The sequence below is a fragment of the Doryrhamphus excisus genome, linkage group LG9 (genome assembly GCF_037039965.1).
Source record: "Doryrhamphus excisus strain RoL-2023G ecotype Guam linkage group LG9, RoL_Dexc_Guam_v1.1, whole genome shotgun sequence".
NCBI classification, from domain to species: Eukaryota; Metazoa; Chordata; class Actinopteri; order Syngnathiformes; family Syngnathidae; genus Doryrhamphus; species Doryrhamphus excisus.
In genome coordinates this window covers 9,615,648-9,638,640 of record NC_136365.1, presented here as the reverse complement: position 1 = coordinate 9,638,640, position 22,993 = coordinate 9,615,648, and the positions used below count along the sequence as shown (strand labels likewise).

Below are 22,993 nucleotides of genomic sequence, written 5' to 3'. Positions count from 1 at the left end.
AAATTTGTAAAGCAGCGCTGAAAATTGTAAAGCACAAAAAACACCAGTGTGAAAGATATGTACAGCATTTACTTTTATTGACTTAGAGTAAATTTTCCCCGATTAAAATGAAACGTAACCATTACGCTATTGTTACACTATACTGATAACTGCAATGGATATAAAACGAGACAGTCGTAAAGGCTTTGTGATTAAGACTTATGATACAAAAGAAGCTGCACTCATTTCATGTTGTTTCTTCTAAAAAAACACGTAGAACATCAAGCATAAGATATATTTGTGTGGTTTTTGCTTTTGAGTTTCAAATTAACGAGGTTTCTGAAGCGTGCACAAAGCCCCGCCCTGAAACTGCTATCCAATCAAAAGCCACCAACTCCTTTGATGCTGATTGGTTGCTTGGCGGCGGTCACAGGTCGTCGTCCAGTCTATTCACGATGCCATTTACGCCCTTTCTTAGCTTCTTAGCATTATAGCGGTTCTGTGATTACGTACCGGTGAAGGACCGTGCTGAGAACAAAAAGCGTAGTGACAGATAAACGAAGCGCAGGAACTAGTATCCAAGTGAAAGCCTGCTGCACTTAACAGTGAACACTTCAAGATGGTTTTAGAAACGATTTCGAGGATAATAAAAGTGCAGCTTCCAGCGTACTTGAAGAAACTTCCTCTCCCGGAGACAATCGGTGGCTTTGCAAGCTTAACAGGTGATTTAACACCAACCATGTACTCTTGTGAATGTCTCTTAACTAATGGGGGCGACACTTTTCAACACAAAGCGCCAAACCTTCAGTTCACTTCGCATGCAAACACGTCGGTGACTGTGGCACAGTGGATGTCAGAAAATATGTAAAACGCTCAGAAATTAATATTATCACCTGTAGTCCTGTATTGGCAACTTGAATTAATTAAAAACTTAATGTGCTTCATGCAATTTAAGACCCTGTAGTCTATATAGTTATTTGCGTGTATTAAACAATGTTCAACCAAGCTATGCGGGATGTACAGTATGTGTTACAGCCACTTGTATTAATTTTTACAAATTGCTGTCCAAAAATACAACAAAAGCTGTTGTTTGTGGTTCTGATAAAAACTGGAAGCTCACTCTCAGAGGATTTTATTGGACAGCGACAAATGTGTTGCTAGGCAGAATAGTGTGCCCCAAAAACCCAACGTTCAAGCTAACATAGATTGGTAGTTTTTGGTGATTAAAAAATAAATGTGGTTCAGATAGCTCCAACAAATTGGGAGCCACTTGCTTGCTAGGCACAATTGTGCCCCAAAAGACCAACTCTTGCTAAAGTCACACAGCTGGGACTTTGGCTCTGTTCCAATGTAAATGCTTTCCAATTTGAATTACTACTCTGTAAAAGAATGAGGCCTTTTATGCAATGTCTCTGTACCTTCATGTACCCGCAGTGTCCGAGTGGCTGCGGTTGCTGCCTCTACTAGGCATCTTGGCTTTGCTGGGTTACCTGACCATTCGACCCTTCTTCCCCAAGAAGAAGAAGCAGAGAGACAGCCTGATCAACCTAAAGATTCAGAAGGAGAACCCCAAAGTGGTCAACGAGATAGACATTGAGGATCTGAACAGTGCAAACGTTTGCTACTGTCGCTGTTGGCGTTCCAAAACGGTACGTCTGTTTCTTGCATTCATTTAGTGAGCTTAGCATGTTGCCAGCCAGCCTAATAGGAATCTGTTTCCTCTTTTAGTTTCCTGTTTGTGACAAGTCTCACTTAAAGCACAACGAGCTGACGGGAGACAATGTGGGACCGCTCATACTCAAGAAGAAGATCCTATAATTGACCACTGACCGACCCCCCCCCCCCTCGTATTTGCATTTATTTACACATGCTGGTCAGAAATGTGTCATTGAGTTGTCATCTGAAGTAGTGTGTTGACAAAAGGAACGTTTTGCCGCTTTATGCCCTCACATTTCAGCAACCATTTTTATTATTTCTTTCCAACGGACAATGCTGCAGAAACAAAACTTGCATATACTTAAGAATAGTCAGTATACAGGCTGGCATCCATTTACCATCCACTGAAAATACTTTTGTCGAAATAGCTGGCAACACAAGTCCAAATGGTGCCCTAACATTTCCCTCCAGTGAACCATAGCTCACTCAGACCATGACACTACAACCACCATGAATTGCCTGTTGCAAGACACATGTTGATATGTATTTGTATTTAGACAATAATGGTGGTTTATTGACCCATTTACAGTGGATAAATATATACTGATGTAATATAAAGTGTATTCAACTTTACTTTCTATAATATTGTACTTTGTATGGTTGTCACAAGATTATTTAGGAAAAAATGTCTAGTGGGCACGAGGCCCGGGCCAATAATAATCACACAATAAATGAACTTGATCATCTTGCTAGCCTTAATATATTCCAATTTGCATGCATGGCTGTTTTCCGAGTTTCTCATCTCCACCAGGCAGGAAGATGGTTCACTTTATGCATTGGTTTCAGCACCTTTAACGGGTTTGTTTGACAAACGGCATGGACGGAGTGAGCTATTTTGAGATTATAATGAAAAATGGTTGCTGTGATGTCAGGAGTATACTGACTTCTATGAGATACTGTAAATTGGATTTTAGTCTACACATCATGGGGACCACTTTGAGGGGATAACAGAATTGCAGTGACCTTACATGTGAAGTAAAATATCTGTATAAGCCTATTTTACTATGTGCTACCATTCTATCCTTTCTGCCTTTCATTACTCCCAAATTCTAACTAATGTGAAGCCATCAAGCATTAAGTTATTATGAGAGACTCGCTGCAACATTTCTGATGCCCTCAAGCACCTGTTGATTTGAACTTGCACATTTGAGTTATATCGCCTATACCGTACAAGTCTACATGGCCTTCTACTGAGGTTTTTTAGGGATATCAGCAGGATCTATATTTGCATTTATTCTTATCTTGTATACCGTAAAAATGACTGTAAATACTGTAGTTCTCGCAGGAGTATGTCAGCAATATTTTTACATAAAAGCTTAATACAATCGAAAGTGAATGTTTATCATGTGTTCTAAATAATGGTTTGAATGATTCCCCCGCCCCCCTAAAGTATATCAGCTAAGACACAATCATGTTTCGAGCTAAATGCTAACAAGTGAATATGTCATGTTTGAGGTTAAAAGTGTCCACATGTACAATAAAGAAACAACTAAAAAACAAAACCAAAGTGATTTTTTGTTATTTTTTAATTTCAAGAATCTTTGGTAAAAAAAAACTAATTGTCACTGCACTCTAAATACTGCACACAGTTTGCATTAGCTCATTTAAACACATGACATCTCAAGTTACACTGTATACTTATTGTATGTAATAAATTACTTATAAGAAAACAACTGGGCTACTAAACAGAAAAGTGTGAGGAGTTGAGCAGCAATTTCTAAAAAAAACAAAATGTGGCTTATATACTTTTTCCTGAGTTATTGTATGTACATTTTGATTAAAAAAAATACAGTGTCAAACATATGCGCCTGAATATTTCTAACCAATGAAGTCCAAATTCATCTTTTTGCCTTATTTAAATATAACACAATAAATTAATAAAAACGTAAACCACAGCCATGACACTACAATGAACATATCTAGAACTTGAAACTACCTCTGGTGTGCCATTCGCACGCTCAGATGTGGGTCATTTGGTTGTTGGAGGCCTGGGGGTTACCCAGTGGCTATAAATACACACTCATTCACACATCACATACGTGGACAGGACAAAGCAGGCCACTCAGTGGCTAAAGGACAACTTGCATATAGTGTGTCAGACAGGTCTCCCTACAGCAGAGGGGTTCAAAGTTTTTCCACATACATAATTGAAGGATCCATGGGTCACTTTATGATATTACACCTTAATCCTTTTCTGTCATGCCCCCTTCTGAATTAAAATATAACTCAGAACCTGATATTTATATGTCTATCTATACAAACCACTGCTTTTCTGTTTTACTAGTATTAGTGTCATACCTTGTAATGTGGGGTTCATCTTTATGATATGCTGGGGGCCGCAAATGGACCGCCAGGTCAGACTTTGGATGTCTCTGCCTTACAGAGTCTAAGTAGATAAAAAAAGATGAACATTATGTTCACTTTACTTGGGGGAAAACTAAATCCATAAATAGATTGTTGTTTTGATGATATCAGTGGCGAAAACATATGTTCCAATGCAAAATGCATACAGACTGCTGATGTCAGAGTGTGCTTTCATAGGTGACCGGCGTTTCGTTGTCCTCATCGCTTCCAGCCGCAGTGCCTGGAGGAGATTCAGAGGGGACATAGACAAGTGATATTTTGTGCTGTGCTTTTTCCAGCTGTTGTGTCCCTCAAAGTGTGCTCCGCCGACCACTAAATACTGTACAGGTGTATGGGTACCACTTCCTTTTCCTGTCCTTTTTGAACAAGTGGTCCTCGGGTTACAGCGTTTTGGTGATTCGTGTTTTTGAACACACTCCCGTAAATCCATTAAAACTTTTTCATTTTACCATTTAATTTAAATATTATATTTAATCTATTTATTACTGTATTGTATGCCCATCAAGTGTTTTTGCACAGCATGAGTGACATCAGAGTTGATTTAGGTATCATTCAGGTACCATTCACTGACATCACAGTCCAGAAGCAGACCTCGGATGTAACCAAATGACCACTTGTGCCATTTACCGGTTTGGTTTATCATCACTGATATCCTTATGAAATGGTTTATGTACATGAAAAGAAGGAGGCCATATCGTTGTACTTTTCCTGGCCTGGCTTTTAGACTCTTGCTCTACTTTTGGGACATACATATGTGAGCATGATTGTTAGGCAAGTGAGTACTTTGACAATATGATTATGTTTATGCATACTTTCCAACTCAATTGTTAAATTGAGTTGTATTGGCAAACAATTCAACTCAACCCAGTTCCCACCCAATAGCCCGGGGTGTCCAAAGTACCGCCCAGGGCCATTTTCACAACTTTATTGGCGCTCACCATATTTAACATTAAATTAATTGAGCTGTATTATTTGATATTTCAAAAATGCGCTTTGTCACTGATAACACAAAGCTCAGATGTGCATGTTTTGTTCAGATAGCTTAGTATGTATTAATGTACACCTGATTGTTTTTAACATCTTGCCCTCACCCACCCCCAATCCTTCATTTTTTTGAAGAAGATCTGTAGAAAAATTTTGGACACCCCTGCCCTATTATAGTTTCATTGGAATAAATGTTGCCAAATCATTCAAAGAGTAGACCCTGTTAGATATTTGGATTCCTCGAGTTTTTATCCATTGTATGCACACACACCATACTGTAAACACATTGCTGTAGCAGTAGAGGGAGGGTGAAGGAGCTAGTAACTCACTACTCGGACACAGCAACGAGGCAAAGCTGGTTGAATCTGACCAGCGTTTAAATGGATAACACACGTCCACACTTTATACCTACCTAAAAAAAAAGCTGATAAATTCGGTTTGACTCGCTCACCACAGGCTGAGTTCTTTGGCTTTTGCAGTAGACAAGGCCCGCACAGACCTATGATAAGGGCTCCTACTGGCGCCGTGAGGAGGATGGAAAGCACGGCCACAGTCAGCACATCCATGCCGTACTTCTGCAGCTGTCCGTCCTCCTTTGTCCTGGCTGTGTCGAGAGCTGTCGAGCCAATGGCTGCCTGGTGATGGGGAAAGTATACCTTTAACGTTCCGGAATGCAACAACCATACCAATATTTTTACCTTTTTTTTTAAGAGTAAGAATACCTGCACTGTGGCTTTGGGCATCCAGGCCAGAGCAATGAAAACCTTCTCTCTTACGTTAAAGCCGGCAAACAACACACACACGTAGGTGAAAAGGAGTCGAACCAGCAGAGCAATAAGGAGAGAGGCTATACCCAGACCTGCGCAATACAAACACAACATATACTGTATGCACAACATTGTAACGCTCATATTTTTCTCACTCTGAGTTACAATCTGTTACAGGACCATTGAGCATCGGTTTGTATCTCTCCATTAGCAGTTTTGAAGATAGAAATTCTTATTAGAAATTTTGTGCTTTTTCAAGATAAAATTCAAGACCTTTTACAATCAGTTTTCCAATTTAAACACCTATACGTACATATGCAAAATGGGAATTGTACTAGAGTAAATGAACTGACTACAGAAAATAACAAAAAGGCTGCAATCCTTAAATGGCATTTCGTGGGAAACCCTTTAAATTTAAATATAAAAATAGACACTTCAATCATATCTTCGAGTTATTTGAAAATAAGAGAGAACCACTATTAAAGCTTTTTCAACACCAGTGAGAAAACTGTGAAGTGTCCCAGTGTGTTCTCACCAACTACGTGTCCTTCCAACTCAGACACTCGTATCTCTGCTCCAATGAGGCCAAAGAGAAGCGGCTGGAACACATCCCACGCCCAGCCCACCACTTCCTCCACACGTGACTTTTGACACACATATCCACAAACTGATGTTAATTCCAGTTGTCTTTGGTTAGAAAAAAGATATTTACAGTACCTTTTCTGCACCCCATCCCAGACCAGCCAGGAATGCCAATACTAGAGTACAGAGGCCTCCAGAGCCAGGAAAACCGGCAACACCGCTGCCAAACACAGCAAAGACGGACAGGCCGAGCACCAAGAAGGATCGCTTCATCACCAAGTGTTTCTGCATGGACAAAACACAGGCAATGAGGACACATTTAGTGCATTCTACATGCCATCATGGCAGACCTCACACAGATGTAAGGCATCTCACAATTCTCACATTTATTACATTTTATTTGTCACAAACATTTTCATGTCACAAAATTACTATGTGCAAATGAGATGAAATTGATATCAAATTGTGTTTCATGCAAAACAGGAATGAAGAAATTATTCAACACTGTTCCCCATTTATTCAATAGTGTGTTGTATATTTTCACATGGCCATGACTTCAAATCACTGTAGTCTGTGCGTCATCACCTTCAAACTAACTACCCCGTCGTTGGTACCCCTTTCAGGAGAATCACCCATTTGCTTTATTTTGCTTGTTACTCCTCACAACGTTCACTTGCAGCAATATGTGTGTGCATTTGCTAATGCAGCGATAGAACCAACGCGCCCAAGTGTTAACACAAATGCACAGAGTGAACCCTTCATGTTTACCTGATCAAGACTGGGAAAGTATTGAATGAGAAAACCAAGGAGGATACCAGCGAAGAGTCCACCGGCCACCTCCAGCACACCTCTCAAGATGTTGTACCAAGTGGACCCTACAAAGAAGAGAAAGGAAACTGATGCACTGTAGAATAAAATGTAAGCTTTGTGTGTTTATCGGGCATGCTATTTTGACAATAATATGCTTTAAATTGTGGCAGAAATGACAGCGCTTGCTTATTGTAAAAAGAAGACCGTAAAACACAACATATTGTCCATAAAACCAAATGTTCCTTTGTGGCGGAATAACAAAAACATACTGGAATACAACAAACAGCTTTATTTGACGTATTAGAGCACTTAAAGGAAAACAACTCCAACAGGTTTTTATGATTTTATATCCAGCATGCCCGCGACCCTTGTGAGGATAAGCGGTACAGAAAATGAATGAATGTATAGTACATGCTGTGACTATGTAGTAACAGGTGCATTATTGATAACATGTACTACACACTTACCAGTACAGGTATTTTGGGCCTTTTAAACATTACCAAAACTTCCTTCTTGGGTGCATCAATTTCACATAACAACGCAGAAGGGAAGGCTTACACCTAACATTAAATTTTCCAAACTCAAAAATTAAAACACAGTATGTAGCTTTAACCGTCGATAGTCGCCTCTAGGTGTTATGAGCATGTTGTGACACGCTGCGGGCGAGTGTGTAGTAAAGTTAGCCGCCAGCCAGCTTCTGTGGTGTGGCAAGGTGTCAATACGCCAATAACTTACTTTGATCGGAGTAACAATGAGAATGATCGCTGTGGCTAAGTTAATATGCACGTCACATTTTACAGTATGCAAATAGAGCGCTATTGGTGCTTTTTAGAGTTCCTTACAGAAGGCTTTATATGCGGAATACATTTCTCCCATTATGTGCCTTCTTAGTGCCATCTTATCATATCTTAAGAAAAGTGAAGTTTTACTTCAAGTGGGAATTCCAACATACTGTATTTCAGACCTTGGGAACATAATGACAAATAATCTTTTTTTTTTTTTTTTTAAAGAAATGCACATTTGCTTCATTTGTCTCTGTGTTGTCCTAAGATGCAAGATATGTGCAAGATGTGCTTTTATTCCACACTAAGAACATACATACACACACACACAACTTGGGAGTGATTTAGTTTTCTCCTTCACCATTACCTGTAGCAAAGGCCATGCCCAAGCATGTGGTGAACCCAGTGATGGCTAGAATATCGTCAAAGCTGCCTGCTGCCATTAGCAGAGTGGGGATACCCTGCTCTACTCCGTAGCCATCCTTTTGCAGCAGCAGCATGGAGGGGACCACCACTGCTGGCGACACGGCCCCGAGCACGAAACTGTAAAGTGGAAGTGATGATTGATGTCTGGACAGGAAGATAAACAGAGAGATAAAGACAGAAATTTACCCGAGGATGAAGCCCCACACCCAGGGCAAACCCATAAGGAAGTGAGAGACCAGAGCTATGGTGCAGGCCTCGATGATGCAGGGACCCATTGCCACACGCAGACACACTGACTTTAGTTTCTTTAAAGCCTGGCAAAACAACATTGTTAAGGTTATTTAACAGTAAGGAACTAGATTTACAACATATATAGTAAATAAAATAATGAAAACATATTGTATTCTAAAATTAATGAACATAAAATATATTCACATGATAATGTATATGAAGCTCATATTATTTAAAATGCAGATTTTGCTCGTGTTTTAGTATTTTACATCAATCAATCCGGGGATGCTCCGATCAGGGTTTTATACTGCCAATTCCGATACCACATACCAATTGGCCCATACAGATATGCCAATCACATGTTTTTTGTTCACATAAATCGTCCAATATTGATTTGAGACCAATCTATCGGCGCATCCCTAATTGAAACTGATCTGATGTAATTGGAAATGTTAAAATATTTACAGTAAGGGAATATATCCACATGTATTGCACCAAACAAAAATACACGGCTAAACAAAAAAAATCATCCACATTACGGCATGCCATGTTTGTTGAGTGTACAGTGCATCCGGAAAGTATTCACAGCGCTTCACTTTTTCTACATTTTGTCATGTTACAGCCTCATTCCAAACTGTATTAAATTAATCTCTTACCTCAAAATTCTACACAAAATACTCCATTATGACAATGTGAAAAAAGGTTTTTTTTGACATGTTTTGAATTTATTAAAAATAGAAAACAAAAAAATCACATTTACATAAGTATTCACAGCCTTTGCCATGAAGCTCAAAATTGAGCTCAGGTGCATCTTTTTTCCACTGATCATCCTTGAGATCTTTCTACAGCTTAATTGGAGTCCACCTGCAGTAAATTCAGTTGATTGGACATGATTTGGAAATATAATAACTGTTTATATAAGGTCCCACAGTTGACTGTGTATGTCAGAGCACAAACACCAAGCATGAAGTCAAAAGAACTGTCTGTAGACCTGCGAGACAGGATTGTCTTGAGGCACAAATCTGGGGAAGGATACAGAAACATTTCTGCTGCTTTGAAGGTCCCAATGAGCACAGTGGCCTCCATTATTCGTAAATGGAAGACCTTTGGAACCACCAGGACTCTTCCTAGAGCTGGCCGGCCTTCTAAACTGAGCGATCGGGGAAGAAGGGCCTTAGTCAGGGAGGTGACCAAGGCCCCGATGGTCACTCTGTCAGAGCTCCAGCGTTCCTCTGTGGAGAGAGGAGAGCCTTCCAGAAGGACAACCATCTCTGCAGCAATCCACCAATCAGGCCTGTATGGTAGAGTGGCCAGACGAAAGCCATCAGACCAGAGAATTTTGTTTCTCATGGTCACTCTTGGTTACTCTTCTCATGGAGAGTCATTCAGGTGCTTTTTGGCAAATTCCAGACGGGCTGCCATGTTCCTTTTACTAAGGAGTGGCTTTCGTCTGGCCACTCTACCATACAGGCCTGATTGGTGGATTGCTGCAGAGATGGTTGTCCTTCTGGAAGGCTCTCCTCTCTCCACAGAGGAACGCTGGAGCTCTGACAGAGTGACCATCGGGGCCTTGGTCACCTCCCTGACTAAGGCCCTTCTTCCCCGATCGCTCAGTTTAGAAGGCCGGCCAGCTCTAGGAAGAGTCCTGGTGGTTCCCAACGTCTTCCATTTACGAATAATGGAGGCCACTGTGCTCATTGGGACCTTCTAAGCAGCAGAAATTTTTCTGTATCCTTCCCCAGATTTGTGCCTCAGACAATCCTGTCTCGCAGGTCTACAGACAGTTCTTTTGACTTCATGCTTGGTGTTTGTGCTCTGACATGCACAGTCAACTGTGGGACCTTATATAGACAGTTATTATATTTCCAAATCATGTCCAATCAACTGAATTTACTGCAGGTGGACTCCAATTAAGCTGTAGAAAGATCTCAAGGATGATCAGAGGAAAAAAGATGCACCTGAGCTCAATTTTGAGCTTCATGGCAAAGGCTGTGAATACTTATGTAAATGTGATTTTTTTGTTTTCTATTTTTAATAAATTCGAAACATGTCAAAAAAAACCTTTTTTCACATTGTCATAATGGAGTATTTTGTGTAGAATTTTGAGGTAAGAGATTAATTTAATACAGTTTGGAATGAGGCTGTAACATGACAAAATGTAGAAAAAGTGAAGCGCTGTGAATACTTTCCGGATGCACTGTATGTCAAAGCAACAGGTGGCACTATGACCCACATCTTATCAGATGGAAGTCAGACAAAGGTTCACAACGCCCAGTCAGGTTAAAATACTGTATAACCCAGTCATATATCAACAATATTTTCTAAATAGGTGCTATGAAACTAAACTAATACAATGGAGTGAGCAGCAAACCGAGGGATCCAAACCCAGACCAGCTCTGGCCAGGATGACCGCCAGGGCAATGTTCCTGAGGGATGCCGACCACCTGTAGTTAATATACACTCCGTCTGTTATTACTGGGATATTTCTCAGCATGAACCCCATCAGCAGCATACCTGCAAACAGAAATGAGATCCCGTTTGTTTTTTTTAAAGACTCCCACATGCAGAACACGATATGTCAGATACACATGGGTTGTCCTAATAATTTCACATAAAAGGTAAATTACATTTGTAGCACACCCCTCATTGGGTTGCGGACAAAAAGTTTTGGAAGATTTGCTCGCATACATGTAATACTGATATTAACATGCACAAATGTTGCATGTCGCTTGGTCGTTGGACGGAGACTCAATAATTGCGATAACTGCCCTGTCGCACAGGTTCCATTGAAAATGAATGGACTAGCGGGGATTAGAGGGGACAGTGTGTGGAGGCCACGGGCCCCTCCAAACAACAAACAGATGGGCAAACAATCATGAATCTAATATATACCACAGAATAAATTTATAGTTGTATAATTCCCTACCAAGAAGTGGAGGGAAGGGTGGAAGTCTGGGCAACCGGATGAGCTCCACTAGTTTGCCACCAATGACTGCACAGATGAAAAGCACCGTAATGCCAAACAGGTTACCCCCTGGAAGGCATTCGTCCTCTGTGACAGACCACACCACTCCAAAGAGCACCGCAGCCAAAAGGACTGGGGATGACATGAGACAATAGTTAGTTTCAGGAATAGTCACGCTTTGTGCTGTTATTCGAGATTATTTGGAATGTGATACTGTATACATTATGATGATGGCAGAAGTGGGATGATATCCTGTAAATGTCATGTGTAATGTAATCGTCCATGCTTTTATTAAGGAAGTATACATTAAACACTTACCTTTTGTTATGACAGAGGCCACCAGGCCTCTCGGAGGACAGGGGCAAAATCTATGAAGCAAGGGGCAGCAAACAAGTGGTGGTTCTGTGTTTGTGCCAGCATCGACCACAGGGTTACGAGGAATAAAATAGGTTGTTTCCTCTGTGACATTTGGACTGGAACAGCGCCGCACCACCACCTGGATCTGGTTCACATTCAGATGCTGTAGAGGGAGCAGCAGCAAAAAAGCAACTTAAAACTTGAATGTCTAGTTTGTGAAAATAACATATAAAATATAATATAATATGACTATAAAACTTGCAAACAACCTTTAAGAGGCTGTGTGCAGCTGCATCTTGTCAAATCACTGGTTTGTGTGATTGACAGGAAGAAAAGCTCTGACACTTTGTGAGAAGTCGCGTGTCACCACCTATTGATGTAAACTGCAAAAAACATGTTGTATCCAGCACAGTAATAAATACTACAGTACGTCTACTGTTAGCCATGGTAACGGAGCACATTTCTTTCAAGATGACGATAGCAAGAAAATGGGCCGCTGCAGCCAATAGGAGACTGTGGAGTGCAACACTGCAGAGTCCATGGCATCCATTTTTGTCATTTCTAGACAATTGTTCTCAAATGTTACAATGACATGATAAATCTGCTCAACCAATGGCACGGAAAGGAGCCACATTTTATTCAAACAGAGACTGAGGGCAGGAGGAAAATGGATCGAAGTAGCAGAGTATCATACTCTTTTGTCATTTATAGTCCGTTATGTGTTGACAAATATCCTCCACCAATGACCATGAGAAAAAAAGACATTTTATTCAAGATGAGACTGAAGGCAGCAAGAAAATGAATCTAAACAGCAGAGTATAGTACTCTATTTAGTACTCAATTATTCTCAAACGTGCCAATGACATGAACCAATGGCCCCAGAGAGGAGACACATTCCATTCAAGAGGAGACTGAGGGCAGTAAGAAAATGGACCTCAGCAGCAAAGTGGAAACTGCGTCTCGCGTACGCCCGACAGTTTAGCCCCCCGCCTGCCCACTATTTGAGAAGCACTGTGTTACAGAAACATCCTTCCATCAAGTTATTGAAACAAACAAAAACAAACCAAAAACGAGAAGGACCAGCATCTACAGCACAGTATATTTAATGCAACTCCATGGCTTATCAAATAAAACTTCTTCTCACCTCCACGTGGTTTCCTGCTGGGAAAGGTATCCTGTCCAGCAGCGGGCTGGGTGTAGGACTGCGCGCAGGACTTCGTGCAGGACTTCGTGCAGGACTGGGTGCTGGACTGGGTTCGGGGGTGGCGGGTTTGGAATGGGTGTCCTCCATGGCAGTTGTCATCTCCAGTGTCTATGGTCCGCTTCAGCATTCAAGTGAGGGGTAGATAGTCCATAGGCTGTTCCTACACTTCTATGTCCACCTTTGGGAGGATTTGTCAGAAGCTGTGGAAATCACGGTTACAGTACTTCATATTGTACTTTTTTTTAGCGCTATACGACTCAAGTGTAGCTAGATCAAAAGTTAGCGCTAAAATCCCGTACTACAATGTTTTGACAGGCACTAACTGGTTGCAACAGACGCTGGTTAATCCAATATTGACAACAGAGCACACTAATCGATGCTTACATGCTAGCCATATGGCGCTGCTAGCACACGTTTAAATCCATTCCATTAGCGAGCCAATGCGAACAAGAGGAGGGTCTGTCTTCGTAGTGGATGGGTTAATAATGTGATAACGTCACGCACAAGGGCGGAGGGGTGGGGGTTTGCTAACAGATTAGCCTTTACACTAGGTCACATTTTGGGTGTTTTTTCCACGCCTCCTGATTAACAACGTGTTTGGATCAGTCTGTGGGTACGAGGGTGTCCTCTATCAAGTGTCCCGATGTCTTCGGCGTATATAGTTGCTATTAGAAACCAGAATTAACAATTAGCCTACTAGCTTCTCAAGCTATGCTACAGTAGAACGCGAACGCTACTTTAGCGTTATACTACTCAATAAAGGAGTCTTTAAGCACTACGAGTACAGGTAAAGTGTACTAAACCCTATATTCTACATATACAACTCACTGTTGAGTATTGTTTATTTTTTTTGTACGTTTCGAAGTTACGTTCACACCTGTCGGGTGCACAGTAGCAAACCCACTACAAAGCATCAGTAGTTAGCTTTCCAACTACTGTCGTCAGTTTATCTATCAAATTAGTTAGCTATATAAAAATAAAAATAAATTGTGACATACCTCACTGCAAGAACATTGTCAAAGCTCGTAAAACTGGCATTGGCAGGCTTTCTGGCAGGTTGGCTGGGAGGGTAATGGGAATAAAGGGGGATTAGTGATGGCATGGATGTACGTTTGGGAGGGACAGAGGACTCCGGGTCAGGTACACATACACAAGATGATTTAATCGATTTGTATTGTATATTCATCACGAAATGTATGATTATAGTGTTATTGTGCTATTAAGATGGCTGTGACCATATCTCAAATTTGATACATAAATGGCATATAAAAACTGTGGAAATAATATCAAATATTTCCATGCATCAGTCTTAACACAGCATCTACAGCTAAATAGGAAAATCTCCGCTGCACATTCTTCAAAGCCTCCAGCCTCCATCGATGATGTGTTCAGTGCCAGTCACATATGCAGACTGTGGAGGAATATTTACACTCATCAGATACATCATTAGATTAATCTGCACAATAAAGACGATCTTCTGTAGCAAGATATTAACACAATAGACTAAATGAGCATTAGAAACAATCATCCTTGTAAAGCATATTTTCTGATACAGCTAAGCTTGTGTATGTCATACAGTACTTACCTCATCAGAGGCCAGGTACACACACAGGTAGGCCACCTCTTCCGCTGTGCACATTCGTCCTGTTTTCTGCCTGGCCATAAAATCCTCATAAGCCTGTTAAAGTGGCACATAATAGCAACATTATAGGAGAACTATAAAAAGGTAATAATTAATAAGCCAACTGTACCTTTTCTGGGTCGGGTTGGGCCTGGATCCGACCCCTTAGTGATGGTGTATCAACAGTGCCTAAAGCATAGTTTGGATCTTTAATTTGTCGCTATATGGAATTGTTCATGAAACATGTTGAAGAAAGTGCTCATTCACTTTAATGAGAGGCACTGTTGAAACAGTTAACGACTAAATGCTGAGCTATAGCCGGGATATTTATTGGCAAAGAGGACTGAGGCATTTCATGGAAGCAGAAGGAGGGGATACTTCAAGAGGAGCTGTTATTTCTAAATGATAAATGCACGGAACCTATTGTTGATGCAGACCTTTAGGAGTGTTTCTCACCGTTTTTATCGAACCGCTGGCACTGAAAACTTTATTTGGCCCCATGGTAACTTATTTAGCAGTTGCACTTTATAAAAAAATGGAAGGAACAGTCATTCGACAATGGGTGCTTCAGTGAGAACTTGATTTTGCAGAATGATTTGGGATGCATGAGAAAGTGGAAAGGAAAATGTAGCTCTCTTACATATAAGTACAGTATATTGCATAACACAGCAGCAACAGAACCTAACATCATCTAACATCAGTAAGGCACAAACTGTTCAGCAAACTAAACACTAAATAAGTCAGGAAACAGTTGGCAAGTGGAACACGCATTAGTTTCACACCAACAGCGGGAGTTGTAGTACTATTAAAAGCTTTTGGATGCTGGCCACTCATCAGCTACCGCCATCTTGTGAAGGTAATGAAATACATCAGGAGGTTGGTTACACACTGAGTTGTAATGCTAATGTATTTGTTCCATCGCTAACTAAGAGACGCCGGCGGTTATTCGCCTTTGTAAACTCAGAACCCGGCAAATAGAGGTGACTCTGGTTGATATAGAGTTAAAAAAAGAAAATTAGAAATACAAAACAATACAATATCCTCAGATACCAAAACCCACTGATTTGGCAATATTATGTACTGGAACAGGAAACAGTGGTGTTATTTTTTTATCTTGACTTACCAGGGCAAACGCAATTACAGCGGATGCCTCGTTCGATAAAATCGGCCGCTATAGATTTGGTGAGGCCAATCACGGCTGCCTTAGAGGTGCTGTACACACACCTGTTCACCACACCTGTGTCAAGGAAACATATGTCACACACACACAAAGCCGTTATCTGGAGTAAGAGGATTAACATGGTCATACTACAGTGCCTTAATGTCCCTTCAAATAAATACAAGTGGATCTATTAGTTGGGAATGCTTCACCTTTTATGCTTGATGCGACCGATGCCATGTTAATGATGTTTCCTGACTTCCTTGCCAGCATCTGTGATGATGAAATTAATTAGGGCGAGATGTGGAGTTAATTATATATAACTACGGTATAATGTCGAAGTTGGGAAGACACTTAGCTGAAAGACCTAGACTAGTGACTGGGCAGTTGATGCCCATCAAAGCTTATCTCAGTAAAACAGCTTATCTCTGGAGTACAAAGGATGACAACTAAACAAACATATGAGCATATGTCACTCCCGTTACAGCTGCATTCCCCTCGGAAGAGGATCAAGCAGCATTTAGTGGCAAAGGTTACCTTGGGCAGGAAAGCCTTGCACATAAGGTACATGCTCCGGACGTTGACATCCATGGTGAAATCCCAGTCGGCCTCTTCACAGTCCAAGATGGAGCCATGGTGCACGAACCTGTAGAAAGATGGAGCTAATTAATTCATTGAACATTACATATTGGATTGATTGCATATCTAGTGTCTACAATGCAAAGTTATACAGCCATACTTTGTTTATCGCGCTTAATTGGTTTCCATCAAGTAAGATTCCTTCTTTATACATTGAATATTTATGGCATAGAAAATCTGTGAACATTGTGAACAGGTTTTTTTTTTAATACATTAGAGCCTTGTATACATGAAATAGCACCCCTACTGTACACTCATATTACCCAGTATACCACAGAGAATCAGCGAAAATAAGCCATTTAAGACATTAAAAAAAACTTGTGCTAGTGTGTGTCACACTAAATGTGCTCTGATGGTAGTAGGGGAGCAGAGAGGAAGTGATGTCAGGGGTTCATTAGTTATGGCTACAACAGTAGCCTGTGTTACTATGACTGTTTTTTTGAGGTGTTTAAACAACACTTTTCTGGTTCCAGAGGTCGACAAATCCCATCACACATTCATCAGGGGTCCCGGCAGGACCGAAAGAAGGCGAGAAATCCCACTTTTCTGATGCTTCATTTTTTTATGCCTGTTTTTCAGGTCTGCGGCTGTTGCTTTTTCTAATTTCTTTGAGCTGTTAAAATGACACCGTTCTGGTCCCAGAGGTGGACAAAACCCACCACACATTCATCGTAGGTCCCGGCAGGACCTAAACAAGGCAAGAAATCCCACTTTTCTGATGCTTTGTTTTTTTGCCTGTTTTTCAGGTCCGCGGCTGTCACAAATTATCCTTTTTTGTGGTGTTTAAACAACACTTTTATGGTCCGGGAGGTGGACAAAACCCACCACACATTCATCAGGGGTCCCGGCAAATGTAGCCATTCGACCGTTGTTAAGGAGCTTTAGCAAAAGGTCAAGTGGAGATTCAACCTCTAAGTGTAGAGATTTTGGAACTGTATTAAAGGAGGAGGAGATGGGAACACAGTACATGACAGAGGGCTATTGGTTTGTCTATTGACATGTGAATGAGCTCTACCTACCTCAGTGTAAAACAATCCTGAATACAAGACGACCTTTCATTTTACAGACACATTTTTTGAAAAAAAAAAAATTCTTGCTGCTACTGCTACATAGTTGTTTGATGACTTTGCTTCACCACTATTATCTTAAAATCAACATCAGCTAACCGATAATGTTAGCTGATACTGGCATAAAAAATAGGTGGGGTGGTTTGTTAATATGCAATTTGCGATGAAAGCACTGCTTAATATAATATGTTTTATTCTGTGGTGTCGTGACATGCTGAATTTTATAATTGCACTGAATATACATATTAGTCCAGAATTTCATAATTTGTTCTTATACCCATGATTGTGCCATAATAAAATTTTGTGCTTGCCAATTGTATCATTACTTATTTAATTAGATTCTGAATTTTGAATTTATTAACATTTATTTTTATTTTTTTAATTATTAAAAGTTATTTTAATTGTTTTTGTTTTCCTGATTTTTTAAAATTACTGTTTTGTTGAGACAAAGTGTTGGCATGTTTTGTATAACTTACATTACATATTGTGTAGTATTTGTCTTATTTTGCACAAATGGTGTTGGAAAGCATCACAGTTAAAACAAAAACCAACGTGTTCATTACAGAAGATTAGTTTGAGGCAGGAGCTGTTGCCTATGTCATACATGACATATATACTTAATACGATGCCGTGCAGTTCTCAATCAAACCTCAGCGTTCATCTCGCTCTTATCCTGGAAGTCATATAACATTGTGTAAGTGTACCTAATGAAGTGTCCAAGTGCGAATGCTCCATGGGATACCACAAAAACAGTGTTAATCATTATGAATGGAAAGGTGTAAAAGTACAGTACCCAGCCACATTGAACAGGACATCTACGTGGTCATGTTCCTTGACCAGGGCCTCCACTTGGTCTTTCTTGGTCACATCCACCACTTTGGTCCTAATTCCTGTTCAAGAAGATATTTGGTCATACCAGTAAACTCTAAAATCATTACGTTGAAATATATTGAAACAATTTGTGCAAGGTTCAGTATTTGTTTTACGGGGAATTTTGAAAAAGTAACCCTGCTTATTGCAACAATATATACTGTATCTATAATATATACACAACTACATTTAAGAGTATCTAAAAATTATTCTTATTCTTTTCTTTCCTATACAAAAATTGTAACATGCAAAATTAAACACAGGGAGTGAACGGCTTTGCAAGTATAAACTGAAACAACAACACTTATTTTGTAGATATACACATACGTATATACTGTACATATATCCAGTTTATACATAGGTCAAAGGTCACATACTTTAAGTCCCCTTTTTTCATAGCTGCTTCGGGCAATGTCTTTAACAATAATCTGATATTTTGAAAATAAAGTTGTAATAAAGTCATAATATTATGATAATTAGGTCATGAATTTATGAGAAAAAAAAACTCGGGACCTTTGGCATGTGCAAAGGCGTGGATAAGGAAGGCGAAAGTGAGAAGGGCAAGACATGCTCTGGTTTGCTGCAATGTTATAGATTAGATTAGATATACCTTTATTCGTCCCTCAGTGGGGAAAATTACAGTTATAAATAAAAGCTTGCCTGAAGCAAAAGTTGCCTTCCTTCCTGAAGAGCTATGCTCTATTTTACCTGTAATATTAAGTCTATCATCCTTGTAAATTTACAACTTTATTCCAGTATTATGACTTTTTTCTCATAAATTTACAACTCTACGATTTTATTCTCATAATCTGTATGTGGCCCCACTATTCTGTCATAGCACAGTTTGAGCCACTGTCATGACTAAAAAGTCGAGGCGTGAAAAGCTACTAGAAATGCAAAGATTATACAATATTACACTATTAACTACTATTAGTTGAATTCAATAAATGGACCAACACCCCATTAATAAGGTCCTACTGACTGCAGTACAATATGTTACCAGCAGATGGAATCATTCCACCGTCCTCTACCTTGAATGGCATCCAGTTCTTTGAGCTTTTCTCCATTAATATCAGTTGCAGTGACTTGTGCTCCCTCCCTTGCAAAGGCCTGCCAATCAAAGTTAAAAAAAAGATACACAATAACGTCACTCAAGGATACAAATTTCTTGCTGCATAAAAGGTTACAATTCCCAAAATTCTACATGAAGGTCTCTCAGCTGGCCTTCAGGAAAAGCATCTGTGGTGACATAAAAATCAAACTTGCAGGTTTCTATATAGTCACCACAGGTCAATCTCTAAGCCTTATATGTGTTTCCACCCTCAATTGAATTCCATTCTAGCTGCAGTCAGGCGCTGCTGAATGGATTGAGTGCTTCATTAACCACATATAGGGGCTTCCACCAAAGCACTTTCGCTAGTCTAAATTGAAATGTTCAACTTTTTAATCATTAATATGTGACCTAGACCAAATGGTGTGTGATTGTGTGGATGCATCTCTCTCTAGTTTAATTTGTTCAGGGTGCACATTGCAATACCGCAAAGCAACAACTACTCCACACACACTTACACACAGATAAGCTTCAGTGGAAGAGGATTTGACCAATCTCGACAAGGACGTTGTTAAACCGTCCTTGTGAGATAGTAAACATTCTGAATGTTTCTTATATGTCCTCCAGAAGCCACAAGATCTCTTTTATGATACTTCTCTCCTGCTGTGTCCATGCAAGCAATATTTTTTGCTTCAATAGCAATCGTATGATGATGATTGCAAAATATGTAAAAACTAACTAAAAAAAAATGGAGCAGCAGCACAAGGATATATGGAAATATGCATAATGCCACACAATGGGAGATCATCATTTGCTATTTGTACACACTTGCAAATTTCAATATAGCCTGGACTGGCATACAGCTGCCTATGAAATAAACATTTTGTACTGATAATGTGGAACATATCGGTGTGGAAATTCTGATTAAATCTCATTACAACTGCAGCAGCACGTCCAATCCCCTGCGCAGCGGCTGACAACACAATCACTTTCCCATCCAGGCGTCCCATCGTCACTGCTCCCAGCAGCTGTGTGGAAACAGGAAATTTGAACAATAAGAACATCAGGTTTGTGTGTTTGTAAACACACACACACACACATGCCCTCTGGCTCTAAAAATACATAACTTCATCCTTGGCAGCAGAGGTTATGATGCAAATTTCAAGACATTTGTTGATATTAGTGAAATTATAAACACAATAAGAAATTGTCTTGTCTGCAGTTTCTGAATTTGCATTAATTATTTATAACATAATTTTCACAAGAATATCTTCCCAGCAAATCCTCTTTGAAATGTGTACATTTAGCTATATTTGAGTATGCACGAGTGGTTAGCACACAGGCCTCACAGCTTGGAGACCCGAGTTCAATTCCACCCTCGGACATCTCTGTGTGGAGTTTGCATGTTCTCCGGGACTCCGGTTTCCTCCCACATTCCAAAAACATGCTCGCTTAATTGGTGACTCCAAATTGTCCATAGGTATGAATGTGAGTGTGAATGGTTGTTTGTCTATATGTGCCCTGTGATTGGCTGGCGACCAGTCCAGGGTGTCGCAGTCCCCGCCTCTCGCCCAAAGACAGCTGGGATAGGCTCCAGCACCCCCGTGACTCTTGTGAGGATAAGCGGTAGAAAATGAATGAATAAATGATTTAGAGCATGGGGGACGAGTGGTTAGCGCGCAGGCCTCACAGCTAGGAGATCCGAGTTCAATTCCACCCTCGGCCATCTCTGTGTGGAGTTTGCATGTTCTCCTCGTGCATGCGTGGGTTTTCTCCGGGTACTCCGGTTTCCTCCCACATTCCAAAAACATGCTAGGTTAATTGGCGACTCCAAATTGTCCATAGGTATGAATGTGAGTGTGAATGGTTGTTTGTCTATATGTGCCCTGTGATTGGCTGGTGACCAGTCCAGGGTGTACCCCGCCTCTCGCCTGAAGACAGCTGGGATAGGCTCCAGCACCCCCGCGACCCTTGTGCGGATAAGCGGTAGAAAATAAATGAATGAATGATTTTCAGCACCGCAAAACAATTTCATAGGTAACCACAGCAAAGTCTGTCTAATGTTCACCAAGAGCTAAGGTACTGTATGCTTCAATAAATGTCATTTGGTGTGTCAGAATCCCTACAAAATATACAGATATTTAAAAGGATTTAGTTTTTAGACTATTCTTATGCATGTATTGGTAGCAACTGAGCAATGCTGTGTGTTTAGCATGCTTTTAAATATGTCAAATTCAAACGCATGTCCACTGTACAGTACAATAAATCAAAGTGCAAAGTACAAACAGTGTCAGTCAGTGGTAGGTGCCAATATTATTTCTACATTGACTGCTTTTTAGTGCTAATGTGAGTAGTTTAGCTCTCCTTTATTTTTTGGAACTATAATCTATCAAGAAATAAATCACACACTATGGAGAAGCATGACATACAAAAGAGAATCATTTTGCTGAATTGTCTATAACTTAAAAACAACACTTGTGCACGTTGTAGTGCGTTAACTTCAAGAACAAGTTACCAAGACAATTCACTTTAATAGTTTGGTCTTGAAAACTCACCTTGTGTTTGGAGAAGCGACACACGTTTAGCACGACACACTGCACATGTGACCTTATTGGGGTTATCTCCTATTGGCTAGCAACCCGGAAGTATCAGTCGCACAGGTGACACGTGACAACATCCTGACTATTGCTATTGGCTGTAAAACTGGAACGGCGTTGCCAGATGTACGATGATGATTTCCCTTCTGTACGATGTACGACCCCCGCGACCCTCGTGAGGAAAAAGCGGTAGAAAATGAATGAATGAATGAATGAATGAATGAACGATGTACGACCAATAATTCCAAATATTTAAGAATGTACAACAAAATAATTTATATTCGCAGACACAAACAGGTTACATCTTGCGGTAGCTTGATATTGAGCAGTGTCTCACGTGCCTTTTACAGCCACGTGAGGGTGCTGTTCTGCCTGTGGCAGTTGTTATCCAACAGCAAGTTTAGTTTATTTGAACATGAAACTTCATTATAAGCTATGATATACACGGTCTATGGTAATATTTTTTGTAGCAGATGGCCCTAAGCAACTTCAAATCGGGTGTGTTCAATGCTTCTCAAAATGTGATTGGTTTTGCCTTTGGTATGATAAGTTGCTACTTCACATCGGCCAAAAACAGCTCAAACTATTGACTAAACAATGTTTTTCTAACCTTTAAAAAACAAAAAAACTGACTATTATGTATGAGATACTTCTCTGGTGCCCATAGAGCATGCTGGTCATTATTGCAGCCATTTCGGGAAGACAGATGTTCAGACTCACATAACACTTGAAAGGCCAAAATGTCCTCTTCAGAGCACAACAGCTTTCAGTCTTGTAGAGTGTTTTCCATTTCAAATAAGGCTGTGAAACATCTCTCCCATA

The 22,993-nt window shown here is 40.2% G+C and overlaps 3 protein-coding genes across 7 annotated transcripts; 1 reads left to right on the top strand and 2 right to left on the bottom strand.

Annotated features, from left to right (window-relative positions):
- Positions 1 to 429: 429 nt before the first annotated feature.
- Positions 430 to 4,281, top strand: cisd2 (CDGSH iron sulfur domain 2). Its single transcript, XM_058070139.2, has 3 exons — positions 430 to 701; positions 1,414 to 1,628; positions 1,708 to 4,281. Exons 1-3 carry the CDS (start codon positions 599 to 601, stop codon positions 1,795 to 1,797), a joined length of 408 nt encoding a protein of 135 aa, XP_057926122.1. The 5' UTR covers positions 430 to 598; the 3' UTR covers positions 1,798 to 4,281.
- Positions 3,204 to 14,311, bottom strand: LOC131127800 (sodium/hydrogen exchanger 9B2). Of its 5 annotated transcripts, none has more exons than XM_058070056.2 (14): positions 14,166 to 14,311; positions 13,108 to 13,367; positions 11,925 to 12,126; positions 11,568 to 11,738; positions 11,013 to 11,155; positions 8,597 to 8,724; positions 8,352 to 8,527; positions 7,161 to 7,267; positions 6,528 to 6,677; positions 6,346 to 6,454; positions 5,766 to 5,902; positions 5,456 to 5,678; positions 4,206 to 4,279; positions 3,204 to 4,081 (listed from the first exon to the last, which is right to left on the bottom strand). In XM_058070056.2, the coding sequence occupies exons 2-13, from the start codon at positions 13,264 to 13,266 to the stop codon at positions 4,218 to 4,220; spliced, it is 1,767 nt and encodes a 588-aa protein (XP_057926039.2). In that variant the 5' UTR covers positions 13,267 to 13,367; positions 14,166 to 14,311; the 3' UTR covers positions 3,204 to 4,081; positions 4,206 to 4,217. The 5 variants fall into 5 exon arrangements, with proteins under 5 accessions (XP_057926039.2, XP_057926084.2, XP_057926027.2 ...); XM_058070101.2 differs by having other exon boundaries at positions 5,495 to 5,678; XM_058070044.2 differs by having other exon boundaries at positions 3,204 to 4,279.
- On the bottom strand, positions 14,311 to 22,266 carry bdh2 (3-hydroxybutyrate dehydrogenase, type 2). The gene is made up of 10 exons (XM_058070125.2): positions 22,130 to 22,266; positions 20,513 to 20,602; positions 19,555 to 19,633; positions 18,447 to 18,543; positions 16,485 to 16,593; positions 16,160 to 16,220; positions 15,912 to 16,025; positions 14,919 to 14,977; positions 14,753 to 14,845; positions 14,311 to 14,578 (listed from the first exon to the last, which is right to left on the bottom strand). Exons 2-10 carry the CDS (start codon positions 20,582 to 20,584, stop codon positions 14,525 to 14,527), a joined length of 738 nt encoding a protein of 245 aa, XP_057926108.2. The 5' UTR covers positions 20,585 to 20,602; positions 22,130 to 22,266; the 3' UTR covers positions 14,311 to 14,524.
- Between the last annotated feature and the right edge of the window lie 727 nt (positions 22,267 to 22,993).

What these genes read in the sequence shown, in the direction of transcription:
- bdh2 (XM_058070125.2), bottom strand. Translation starts at nt 20,584, where the DNA reads ATGGGACGCCTGGATGGGAAAGTGATTGTGTTGTCAGCCGCTGCGCAG. An exon ending in TTGGACGTGCTGCTGCAGTT is followed by an intron (nt 19,634 to 20,512) that starts GTAATGAGATTT and finishes TTTGATTGGCAG; the next exon opens with GCCTTTGCAAGGGAGGGAGC. An exon ending in TGTACCTGGCCTCTGATGAG is followed by an intron (nt 14,579 to 14,752) that starts GTAAGTACTGTA and finishes ATTCCTCCACAG; the next exon opens with TCTGCATATGTGACTGGCAC.
- LOC131127800 (XM_058070044.2), bottom strand. Translation starts at nt 13,266, where the DNA reads ATGACAACTGCCATGGAGGACACCCATTCCAAACCCGCCACCCCCGAA. An exon ending in GGCCTCTGTCATAACAAAAG is followed by an intron (nt 11,739 to 11,924) that starts GTAAGTGTTTAA and finishes TGTCATCCCCAG; the next exon opens with TCCTTTTGGCTGCGGTGCTC. An exon ending in ACCCTTCCCTCCACTTCTTG is followed by an intron (nt 11,156 to 11,567) that starts GTAGGGAATTAT and finishes TTCTGTTTGCAG; the next exon opens with GTATGCTGCTGATGGGGTTC.
- cisd2 (XM_058070139.2), top strand. Translation starts at nt 599, where the DNA reads ATGGTTTTAGAAACGATTTCGAGGATAATAAAAGTGCAGCTTCCAGCG. An exon ending in TGGCTTTGCAAGCTTAACAG is followed by an intron (nt 702 to 1,413) that starts GTGATTTAACAC and finishes ATGTACCCGCAG; the next exon opens with TGTCCGAGTGGCTGCGGTTG. An exon ending in GCTGTTGGCGTTCCAAAACG is followed by an intron (nt 1,629 to 1,707) that starts GTACGTCTGTTT and finishes TTCCTCTTTTAG; the next exon opens with TTTCCTGTTTGTGACAAGTC.